Below are 13,271 nucleotides of genomic sequence, written 5' to 3'. Positions count from 1 at the left end.
TCTCGAAAATCTGTTTCCCATTTAAAGCTGGACTAAGGACAATGGGTTCTTTTTAATGGTCCTAGCACTAAGGCATCACAGAATTCAAAAGAAAAAAAACCTTTACAAGAAGAAAAAAAACAAATAGTGCGATTTGTTTTAAAATGACAGTATGCGAAACTAATAAAAATTAGGCCCCGTTACTATTTAGTAATTATATCTTTCTATATTTTAAATTGTGGTGGTCCTGAAAGAGTGGATACCACCTCTGGAGAACGCACTAGGTCTGCTCATCGGCAAGACCGATTGTGCAGCTCATTGGAAATAAAATATTTTAAATGAATCCTGCTTGGATCCATGGTTAAGGTACTGAGTAATCACTGTGAAAAACTAGGAATTTGTAAAAATTTGAGGCCCATTCAGTTTCAAATTGATGTGGAAATATTTTACTTTTATATAAACTTTAACTTTAATTTTATATACTTTAAAAAGAAGATATATACTTTAGAAGTTGCTGAGGCGACTGTCGATTTTTCTACAAAATTTTGCACATCTCTAACAAAGTGTTTAATGAATATGAATAGATCATTATAAAAACTGATCATGATTTAAATAATTGAAATCCCGAAATGTCAAAAAATACTTACATTTCTTGCTGTGTTCTAGAAGTATCTGGTCCAGGCATGTTCATTTTGGCCATGACCAAACAAACTACTTTCATTCAATATTATTTTAATTAGAAACTCGATATTTATAGTTATATAAATAAATGAGTGTTGAATGATTTTTAAAATTCCCCCATACTTCCTTCCTTTTTTGATGATAATTGGTACTTTATATATAATATAGTACAAAATAAATTAAAACATGAAAGCTGGGGAATTGAGCAAATTAACACATTGCTAACGGCGCTTAGTAGGATGAAATCCACCATTTTGGTCCACCTGTTAAACCAGCGGTAAGCAAAATGTTAAAGCGAAATGGGTGAGTAAGAAGATCGGAAAGAAATGTGCAAGTAGTTTCGGATGCTGGCAAATGATAGTGAGTTCAAGGCAGAGGCCACCAAAATATTTAAATTAAAGTAAAAGAGAAATGAAAAGTTGAGTGTGTAATTCTGGAATTTTGGATAGCAACAGTCAGCAGTTATTCAAAAATCAGTTTATGTAGAAATAGAATGCGATAGAGAAAAATTTTAAGCTATTCATTTTTTTTAAATTAACAGTAATTTTTGTAGTATTATATTTTATTATAATGTAGAAAATAATATAGAAAAGCCATCTGTACCATTCCCTTCATCTATTAATAGCATTTTTATAAGATTGAAATTTTTGGAAAGGTTTTTTTTATTTATTTTATTTTTTTTTAAAGTTTATTTTTCTCAATACACGTGAACTACCTTATGCATTTGTAAGGTTTAAATACATATCTTCAAAAAAAAATTGTCAATATGCTTTCATTTGTAATTAATTTCCGATGAGGGAATTCTTCAAAATACAAGGATTTGAGATTCTGTTCCTTTTAAATGATTTTATAAAAATTTCCAAATTGTCAAAATGAGAAACTATTCTAAAAACTAATTTAAAATTTTGATGCAACATTTTAATTTTTTCGATCATTCTTTTTGTGGCATATCACTCTTATACAGTAGGATCTTCTTACTTTAAACAGCTTGTATTTTATTCTTTATATTTTTTGCGATCAATTAACCAGTCATCTACATATTTACCAAACCTTGTGAAAATTATGCCGATTAAAAATTTTAACTTAAAATTGGCGATCGAAACGGTCTGCAGGTGGCGTAGAGAAGAACTCTTTTCCTATGGTAACACTTCACATGCTTTCCCCATTAGCGTGTGGAAAGTCATAGAGGAAGGAAGTACGTTAGTTTCTTTCTTGATTTTCATATAGATTAAAATCTTTTAACTTGAAAAACTATATGGAACTGAAAACTACATTAAACATAGTTCTAAAGAAAAGTATCACGGAAATTTTAGAAAATATTTTCATTGAGTAAAAAGGAAAAATATTAAAAAAAAAGGGAAAATATCGTAGTACATTCCTATATAACTGAAAAGAGGAGGAGTGGGAAGGGAGAAGGGCTAAAGGCATGAAACCGGTCTCTCCCCAGATGGCGTATTCGAGTGTTGCTCTCGCGAATACTTTTTTCAGTACTTTTCTATTTGACTGACACAGGCAACTAAGTCGCCAACCCAAAATCACCGGGGGTAAGCAAATTTAAATGTTTTCTGTCTGCTATTCTTTTCGCATGAGCATGAATATCTGATCGGCGAGTTTTCAACGGGCAAAAATGTTTCAAAAATCAGATTCTTATTATCAGCGGAAAATCAAAGCACCGAAGAGATAATACCTTTGCATGTTGTTTCCGATTATTCGTATACGGGTCAAAGCAGTCGCATTAAATGTGAATAATATAGGTTGCCAAACAACCTTTGGCGTCAGAATATCCTTGGTTCCGTATTTCAATATCAGAGAGCAAATTTGTCGGTTTGCCATGATAGCAAAAACGCCGGCTGCTAAAGCAATTTTTATTTTTAAAGAGGAATTCTCTTTATCCTATTCACTATTATTTAACTCCGACCATAACTGAATAAAGCGTGAGTTTTTGTTTTGAATTATTTAAAATCATTCCAAAACAAAAACACGACAAAACGATTGAAGAAAGATTTCTATTTCCTTACTGTATTAACTTTCTTTTGACTTAAACAAATTTGATTTTTTTGTATTACGATTATAAAGATGGCGACTTATTTTGGTGAAATTCAGGAACTTGTATCTCGAGCTACTGACTTCGATGATTTGGATGATCAACCAACTTACAATTTAACAGCCGAAACTTCCAAAAATTACAGTGCTAATTTCAAATGCGACTCTTTAATATTTTGTATTGGTGACATAGCGAAATGGTTTTCTAGCTGCTATCTTATTTCCGATAATGCTCAACATATATTGAATGTTAATTATAGCTCTGAATCCATTAAAGATAATTCATTATTGTATGGTGGAAATACTAAAACTAATAAAGCATCTGCGGCATCTCTGTATTACGTAAAGCCAGATGTTGCTGTCTGTGAAATTCCCTTCAATGTACCAGAAACAATTTATACCGAATTGCTTCAACTTATTCTTCAACATGTGCAATGTTCCAATGCTATTGTGCTAACTTCAGCACCATCTGCAACTTTAAAAGGAGATTCTGTATCAAATTCGGATGAATGTAATATTATGTGCTTAACTACTTCTGCTTTTAATCCACCTGAAAATTTTAATTTACCCAGACTTCCGTCTCCAAATTTCGTAAGTGGTATTCCTGCAGCTGTTTTGACTGAATTTGAAATTCAAAAGAAACCGGCAATTTGTGTTGTAAGCTATATTGAATCAAATATTATAGACTATGCCAGTGTTCAAAGTTTTGAAAAGGTTGCTTCGTTGGATCCCGTTCGAAAGATTTTGAATAAAGATTGTAAACAAAAGTTATTAAACTATATCAACAAACATTCTTACTCAAATTTATACATTTAAATATTTGTGATACTTTCCAGAAATTTCTTTATTGATTAAATTGTGTCAACTATAACATACCCCATACTATTAAATTTTTAAATGCCATGAGCAACATTAAAAAGATATCCTGCGTTAAATTTTAATGAACCAACTAATTCCAAGTTTATCAGTGGCAGATGTTTTGACAAAATATTAAATTTAAATTTAAAAAAAACCGGAGATTCTGATGTAAGCTACATTGAGTCAAATTTGAAAATGTAGTTTCATTGCAAGCTGTAAAAATATTGTAACCATATGTTATATTTTTAATTATTTAATAATTTGTTAATGATCTAACAATTAAGTATGGCATTACTTTATTTATGATTGCATAGCTAAATCTAGAAATTGCTACTTATTTTACTTTATTTTATCATTTCTTATTTTGTATTTACTTTCTTCGTGAATAAAGAAACTTGTTTTGAAAAAAGATGTTTTGTTAAGGTAATGGGGATATTTCCCTATCCTGATCTGTTGCGCCAACTACAGTCGCCAAGGTGCCCTATAGATTTAAAACTTCCAAATTTTTTTTTTTAAAAAAAAACATGTAGATGTTTGCCCGGGGGTCGCTACGAGTTATACATTTCGAGTTGGGCCCTTTTTGTGATTTTTTTTTTTTTTTTTTTAGTTTCTCGCGGGCCGCTGCCCGGAAGTTGCCAAGACTTGCCGATTATTCCGCCACAGATTAGGATACGGAAATCTCCCCAAGGTGATACTTAAATTAGAATTTTTAAACAGGTTGATTAACTCAAAATTGTTATGGTTTAAGTGGCTGTAATCAATTTCCTCTTATGACCTTACTCAATAATTTAAGAAAAGAATTTTGCTATATTTCTGTTGCCTAATAGAAAGAAGGGAAAGAAAAAAATTTAAAAAGTGCTTATTTTCGTTTTTTTCATTGGGTGTTTTTAGAAAGTGTTTATTTTTTCCTTTTCGAAAATGAGATAATCTATTGCGGCTTCCTGTAGGTCTGTAATGTATGAAAACTCCATTCATTTTACATGTTTAATGATTACTTAGGAGTTCAGTGAGATTCTTGCACTATCATGTACGACTCTGTTGTATTTTGCAGGATATTCTCAATTTCAGGATTTATTTTCAAGGATATTGCATTATTTTTTGTTTAAAAAATTTTAAAAATTCATAAGTGGGCTACAGTGCCCAGTCTTCCCCTGTACATAAAGTTCTATATAAGATTAGAATCCTTAATTAAACTTTAGTCTGTAATAGTAAATGAGAACATTTTTGAATTATTACTTTTACTCGATCTTTTAACATAAGTTATGAAACCTTGCTGTACATTTTTATCTTCTAAATGTTATAACTTTTCTTGAAAATTAGAAAACATTAATTAAAAAAAAATTTTAAAACATTAAACTTTAATTAAACATTGTTAATAATAAACATGTTACACCCAAATTGCCTTTATAAATGTTTTTCAACCATTTACTCAAGTTTCTTCTTTTTCATTATGACATAAGACCCAATTCATTTTTTGTTTATATTTTTTTATGGACTGTTTAATAATTCAAGTTCATATAAATATTCATTGATTTATGCAATACAGAATTTCATTCTATGATAATTTTCTGTCGCTGTTAATGATAAGGCTAGAACAAACTATTTGCACTTGGTAGTATTAAAAGGCCAACCCCTACCAGCTTTCCTCTGTATCTATGAGAGGTGCAATTATTTTTAATTATTGGGTTTTTTTTCGTTTTTACATGATGGAGGCTAGAAGGATGACCCTTAGATAAAATGAAGGGGAACCAATAGATGATAGACTGGATGAATAGATTTATGCAAGCCTCTTCTTTCTGTTTTCTGCAATTTTCACAGAATATTGCATTACATAGCGAGTGTCAATGTACCTGAAATATTGCTTGTGTGAACAGGGTTCCCACGGTCCTTGAGAGTCCTTGAATTTTTTTTGTGCTAAATTTAGGTCCTTGAAAGTGCTTGAAAAACGTCTTAGGTCCTTGAAAAACTTGATAGGTCCTTGAATTTGTCCAATACTGCCGACGGCCCTTTTTATAAAACACCCGCGGATCTTTCTCGTTCTTTCTGTTTTGTTCCCGAGCTCTCTCACGTGGTTTTTAACGCCACCGTTTCTAACCGGGCCTAGCGTCTTGGTGTCTGCCAAGCGCGCGGAGCACAGCAGACAATCAATGCGTTCGGGGCGAGACTCCACTTCATCATCTTTCTTAGATCTTCTTTTTTCTTATCGAAACTGGAATACTCTCGAATTTCGTAACAATATGTACCTTGTAGTTTTCAATAAATTTGCCGCTTTACCATCCGCACTTGTCCTTACGCTTGCGTCATTTCAAAACTTTATTGTAAAGCGTATTCGCAAAGGCACGACTTCGTATTTGTGTTATGTAGTTTAGGCTAGTTATGCCTGGGAAGTGCTATTTTAATCCCCAATGGATGGATAATCAAGCTTATAAAGAATGGATTTTATCGATGCCCGAAAAGAAGTTCAGAGCCAAGTGCCGATTATGCATGAAGGAGATCGATATCGGAAATGGAAGAGTGGAAAATGGAAGAATCTGCTCTGAAATCACACATGAAAGAAAGGTAAAACAAAAAAGCAGTCTCATGCCCTGAGTTCTCTTTTTCCAAAGACATCAACATCTAATTCATCTGGTGTAAATACTTCTTCAACATCGTGTGCACTATGTGAAACAGAAACTTTAATGGCCGAGGTAACATTGTCTGCTTATCTGGTCAAAAGGAATGTGCTTGATGCTGAAATTCTCTGGAGTCTGAAGTGCATCACTAGAAATTATTCATGTAACTCCTGTGAAGGGATTAGTAAATTGTTGTCCAAAATGTTTGCTGATAGCTGTATAGCTAGACAATTTTTTTGTAGTGCCACAAAGTGAGCCTATTTGGGCTCCTTTGGATTGGCACTATACTTCAAAGGGATTCTTATAAATGAGCTGAAGAATGTTGATTGCTACACTGTACTCTTTGATGAGATGTTAAATCAGTCTCTACAATCTAAGCAGAGGGACATTATGGTAAGGAATTGATAATAAAGTTTGCACTAAGTATCTTACCTCCCAATTTATGGGTCATGTAACTGCAGAAAATATTTTGTCCTCTTTTTACAAATGCATGGATGATGGTTAAAAGCTCTCTAAATTGCTTCAATTATCCATGGATGGACCCTATGTCAATTGGAAATTCTATTAGAAGCTTCAGTATGAATTAAAAGAGAAATATTCCCACCAGGTCATATTCATTGGCAGTTGTGGATTACACATAACAAATAATGCTTTTAAACATGGTGAAAATGGGATTTGTTCCATCTAATTTTTATTTTCATAAAGAATTGTTGCTGCATAACATTTAGAGAAGGTTGTGTAAATTATAGATGAATAATTTCAGAAACGATGTTTAATAGAGGAGAGGAGGGGGGTTATGGAATACCTAAGATATAGCTCTGTCTTTCATGCAGCCTTCACATGGAAATACACAGGATTAAAGGATTTCACCATTAACACCTCATTACCATTAGTTATAGATTGTGCTGAAAATGATTTTGTGAATTAATATGTAAAACCAGTAGGGTTGTTTTTTAAAAAATATAAATTTTAGTCCATAATACATATACTCTCTTCTCTCTATATAGGCAAAGCATTTAGGTATTATATTTGAAATTAATTATTGCCACAACAAGCATTGTTGCTTTTAGTAAAATAGAAGAGAATAATTTTTAAAATTGGGTCTTAGATTAAGGTCCTTGAAAATTTTGTTGAGGTCCTTGAAAAGTCCTGGAAAGTCCTTGAATTTCAATCTCATCATAGAGTGGGAACCCTGGACTGAAGCTTACGAGTTTTAGCTGACTAGCGTCATATTGCAGCACATCAAACAAAATCCCACATAACTATCTACTAGCCATTAGCATGTAAAATCAAGGAGAAATCTTAATTTACCCATCAAGTCATTAACATATATAAAAAAAAATAGTCAATTTTTTAGATTATTAAAAGCTAGTTTATTGTATTTGCACGAAAAAGGCTATGATGGAAATTAGACCAATTGCACCAAGAAGTTTTTCACTGATACATCAAAAAGGAAAGAGACACATGAAGGGAAAATAGAATTTTCTTCATATAATTCAGCTTTCTGATACCAATTAAATTTAAAAATTTTAGTTCATATTTGTTTCATTTAGCTTTTAGAGTAAACTATTTCTTTAGAACCCTTGGCACATTTACAGTGGCACTCACAGACATATCACTGAAATCGTAAAAAATTTTAAAATGTATAAGAAAATCAAAGTTAGTACTGTAAATGTATTTTTATTTATTAAATCGATAAATCACAGAAAAAAACTAAATTTTTCTTATTGCTATTTTGAAAACTAATTTTTTCTCCTCCTAGATAATGGCACTCTTTTTAAAGTTAGCTACCAAACATAAGACATACCAATGATTTGAAACATTCCATATGACAATCCCTATAGGTCATACCAGCCTCCAAGAGAGGTTTGACCAGGTTTTTAGTCTAATTTTAAACTATTCTAAGAAAAAAATATTGTTAACAGATGAAGCATACGCTATCACATATTACAACTGGAAAGTTATCCCACTATCAATCATACTTAAAAAATAAAAATATTTTCATGAAAATTAAGCTTACTTTACATTTGAACAATTTATAAATTATGCGCACTGAAGTGGCAAATTTTTATAAGAGTGGTTTTCGATTGCAATTCTTAATAACAAATTGAATTTTTTTCCTTACCTATCATAGGAGTTTTAAACAAAATGTGCATCCATATTTGCTAACATACAAATTGCTTTTAACATAAAGAATGATTTATTAATATTCTGCAACAGTAGCAAAACATTCTAAAAATTATGGTTTTCTGTTCAACTCATTTCACTTTTTTGTAATCTAACTACTGATTTCTTCAACTGCACAATACCTTTTAAAAAATGGAAAATAAGAAATAGCACATAATTTATCAAGCTTCTATGAATAAAATTATGTGGTTTGAAAAAATTTAAAACTCTTGTTTTGTTTTTTTTAAATGATTTTATTAGTTTATACTAAAGAAAACTCATCTAACATTAGCTGCGCAAAACCAAATTATCTAAATGCATACAACAGTATACCCCTGCAGGGTTCCCACTCTTTTAACAAAGCAAAAATTAAGCACTTTTAAGGACTTTTTTAAAAAAAAATTAAGGACCTTAAAAATAGTATGATTGTTTATCATCGAATAAATATATACTACCAGTGACAGTGCTAATTATTTAACTTTCCTAAAAAAATCTATAATAAAAAAAAATAACAAAAAACTAGCACTAGTAAGTACTAATAAAATTGTTTTAATAATTGTTTCAGGGCTCGCCAAAGTAGGAACCAGACAACTTTTGTAAACCCAGGTCTGGATTTTTTAAAACATTTTCAGATTGTTAAGGATATCTATGAAAATTATCTGTATTCCCTTTTTAATCATTTTATTGAAATTGAATTGTAAAATTAGGCGCAGAAATATATTAGAGTAAATAAAGAAATTTTGGAAAAATATTGAAAAAATCAGGGCTTGAAAAACCACCGGTCCTTGGCGGTCAAAAATTCCCCGCGGACAACGAATTTCTCGAACCCGACGTCCGCGCGGACGGCCATTTTCCCATTAATATTGGTGATACATTTTCAATTTTTGTTATCTTACAAGAGTTTAGCGCCTCACTTCTAAAATGACCCTCTAATCTAGAAATACTGCGCATGGTGGAACTGATGTTTTTTCTGTCTCCTGTACTGCAGCGGTTGAAAAGGACTTTTCAGCAATGAACTTACAAAAAAAAACATTACGCACTGGTCTTAAACAAGAAGCGTTAAACGCAATTATGAACATTTACCTAAATGGAAAAAACCTTGCAGATTTTTGTGCAGAAACCTCTGTAAATCATTAGCTTGATTGTGGAACTGGCAAACGTCATATTTGATTCATTTAAAAAAGGCAGTACCCTCGGATAAATTGACATTCCAGATAACGTGACATTTGCAATTTAAATTATTTCATGAAATAAATAAATTATTTCATAAAAGAAATAAATTATTTTATAAAAGAAATACTAGGTTCTTATTAGTAACCTAGTATTCCTTTTATTACTGTATAATGCAATCCTGGTATTTGTAATCCTAGTAACTACTAATTCATTGTGCAATTTATATAAATGTTAGTAATAAATAAGAGAAATTATATTTTTATTTATTTAGAAGCGACGGGTTAGTTTCAAAGGAGGACGGGTACATTGTTGGACAATCCGTCCTCTGGGACGAGTAAAATTTTTAAGTTTTTTCGAGCCCTGGAAAAAATTATTACAAGTTTTTATATTTCGCTACTAGCCATGCATCATATATTCAGCTGTGGGTCAATCTTGGTAAATATTCAGTTATGCCAAAAAAATTATTTTTCTCTACTAACAAAATGTTTCATTTATAAGGATATATATTTTTAAAAAAATTAATACTAAGAGGTTGAATTAAAGTAATGCAAGAGAGTAGTTTTCTTAACTATGTCAAATTAAGTCCTATTTTAAGTAAAAACGGGTCATACTAATATCTAAGCACCTTGAATCATTCCACTTTTTTTTCTTTAGACTTAACTTAATATATATATTTTTTAAATTCACTGCAATAAATATTTGTATAAAATTTTCATAGAATAAAAATACAATTATGTTTAAGATTTATAATTTTCAAACTATAATGTTCTAAATATGTTTTTTAGTAGTTCTCAGTGAAACGTATTACTAATAGGGTCCAAAATGATTTTTCAAAGGTATCAACATATTCCTATGGCTAGAAAAGTGGCAAGGTTATTTAATTAACAAATATTCATAAATTATTTATTTTTTCATAATTTATAGATTTACTCGTAACATTTCTTTATCATCCTGTATAATTCTTAATATTATTCTCTAATATTATTATGATTTGATATTTTATTTTTATGGTAAATTAATAGTTTTGAAAAAATCTATTGAAAAATTTTATGAAAAACATATTGAAAGTAATGTGTAACTTACCATTTTGAAATCATCCTTCAACAGCAAATGTGTTATATTTACTTTTAAGATGAGCTTTACAATTATTTCCAGCCAAAACTGATATTAGGAATTAAATTTAATACTACTAAACAATCTGACGAAAAACATTTACTAATTTTAAAGCAACCAAAAGTTGAATAGAAACTTTAAAAAAAATATGAAAAAGAAAAAAGAAACAGTATATTAAGTTGCAATGTTAACTGAGAAAAATGATTATTAAAATCTAAGTTTGAATTTTATTCTAATAGACATTAATAACAAAAAGTTTGGGATCCTATAATTGAGTAGATTTAAATTTTTATGTAACAATCTGCTTATCCCTAAGAAACAATAACAATCTAAAACTTTAAAAAAAAAATTTACATTGCAGCAAAACATGTTATAAATAGTTACCTAACATTTAACTTTCTTGTTAGGAGCAAATCATGCATTATTTAGTACTCAGAAATAAATATTTAAAATATTTTCGAAAAAACTTGGTTTTTCTTCAAAAACTCAATAAATCTCAGGTTTTTTATATAAAACCTAGGTGGGATGAGAGTTTTCAAACCCTGCTTATTACATATCTAATTTTTAGTGCAATCATGAATTTTGAAAAATTTTGCTGCTTTTTATAAATTTACAGTTACTTATTACACACTGAAATATTATACAAATTTATTTAATTCTTCCAAGATTTTTGGAAATAATTTTCGTTACGGATTCTAGTTCAAAATTTTTTTTTCATACTTCTTTTCTTAGGGTTTTACTTTATTCCTATTAGCAGATGCATTACCAGTCGAACTGAATTTCTTGAATTCTGTCAATTTTGAAGGTCAGTGTGGGTCTCCTACTTAAGTACCTTAGAACTGCCCCCCCCCCCCAAAAAAGCACTATCTCTTCCATCTGCAGTATTTCCTTTGCAAAGTAAAAAAATTCGGTTTTCTTTTCTGCAAAAATTTTCGAAATTTTTTTTCTCTCTAAAATTATATTTAAAAGATGTCTTTTTCAAGCATCGAAGGGGAAAGAAATGTTCTTAATTTTTCGATTCTTATTTGAGAAGAATGAAAAATAAAGTATATTGAAGTAAAAAATTTCTTTTCTGCAGAAATGTTAGAAAGATTTTTTCCCACCACAATTATACTCAAGAGACACCTTAGTCACTCATCAGAGGGGAAGAAATGCTCGTGATTTTTTTAAATTTCCTCTTGGGAAAAATGAAAAATTTTGGTTTTCTTTTCTTTCACTTATTTTACAATTTTTAATTATTACTTTTCTGTGTGATGATGATTTAGGAAATGCGAAAAAATAATTAGTGTGTTTTCCTCTTACAAAATGTGACAATATCGCCCATGATATTAGAATAAAAAAATATTACATATTCATTATTTAAAAAAAATACATAAAATTTTATTAGTATATCCCAATAGGCTTTTCTTTGTAAATACAACGTTTCTGTTACTTTAAATTTAATTAATAACATGTATATGAGTTATTATTAAAAGTATCTTGCAGAAAAATATTAGTGCTAGAGAAGATTGTCGCAGAAAGCCCAAAAAAATTCTGCCACAGGGCTCAGAGAATCATTCGAGGCAGAATATATTAATGAATATAATAATAAAACCAATATAATAATAAAAAGACACGCTTTCTTCTCCTTGCCTGTAGCCATCTCACACACATCCCTTCTTGTCTCTCTAAAATGCTTTACTCACCGTGCATGATCTAATTCTAGGAGATAAAAGAACGACTTTTTGTTTTAAAACATCGAACTGAAAAATTGTTCATATCAACTATAGTGATGCTGAAAAATTAAGCACTTTTAAGAACCTTGTACCAAAACTAAGTACTTTTAAGGGCCCTTATTTTCCAAAATAAAAGTTAAGCAATTTTTAAGGACCGTGGAAACCCTGCCCTGTTGCAGAAATTTTTCGAACTATCAGTGACATGCGTCTCTAATACTAATTTTACTACAAGATACTCTTAAAAGTAACAAATATACATGATACTAACTTAAAGTATCATGTATATTTGTTATTTTTAATACAAATATACATGTTAACTTCAAAAACAAAAAAAATCTTTTCGGTTAAAATAAAATATAACTTTTTTTACTTGAATATGTAATATTTTTTATTCTAATATTATAGTTGATATTCTCACATTTTGTATTTCACTAATTATTTCCTTTTTCGGAATTCCGCACCGTAGCAGTAACTACCATAAAGAAGAATAGATGGCGAAATCATAGAGTTAACTTTTTTTGGAAAAGTGGTTACTAAATGCATGTTTTCATTTCGAGATAGTTGTTGTAATAAACAATATCGTATTAAAAATATAGGATTTTAAAAACTATGTGGATATCAATAATAACTACATAAAGAAAAAATAGAAAATGTCTGCAGAAAAGAAAGTCAAAATTTTTTACTTCCCGGAGGTCTTTCAGCAAGAACTAGGTAACGTTCTGGGACAATGTCGCCGTGATTCTGCCACATGGCAGTATACCATTTCACTACTTTTTAAAAACACGATTGCAGAGTTTTATTGGTATAATTTTGTTTGAAAAATTAAAATACCTCACGCTTTATATCGATTCCTTATTGGGTAACTGCCTTGTATCTAAAGATTTTTGCTGAATATAATAAATATCCACCATCAGAAAATTAAGCGATGAGA

The 13,271-nt window shown here is 30.1% G+C and overlaps 1 protein-coding gene across 1 annotated transcript; it reads left to right on the top strand.

The window, feature by feature from the left end:
* Positions 1-2,393: 2,393 nt before the first annotated feature.
* LOC107439344 (proteasome assembly chaperone 1) lies at positions 2,394-3,970 on the top strand. Its single transcript, XM_016051909.4, has one exon. The coding sequence runs from the start codon at positions 2,737-2,739 to the stop codon at positions 3,517-3,519; it is 783 nt and encodes a 260-aa protein (XP_015907395.3). The 5' UTR covers positions 2,394-2,736; the 3' UTR covers positions 3,520-3,970.
* The last annotated feature ends 9,301 nt before the right edge of the window (positions 3,971-13,271 follow it).

This window comes from Parasteatoda tepidariorum, chromosome 9, assembly GCF_982258835.1.
Source record: "Parasteatoda tepidariorum strain Cologne lab strain chromosome 9, Ptep-v5.0, whole genome shotgun sequence".
Taxonomy (NCBI): Eukaryota; Metazoa; Arthropoda; class Arachnida; order Araneae; family Theridiidae; genus Parasteatoda; species Parasteatoda tepidariorum.
The sequence above is the reverse complement of the archived record's forward strand: the minus strand, read 5'-3'. Positions and strand labels throughout refer to the sequence as shown.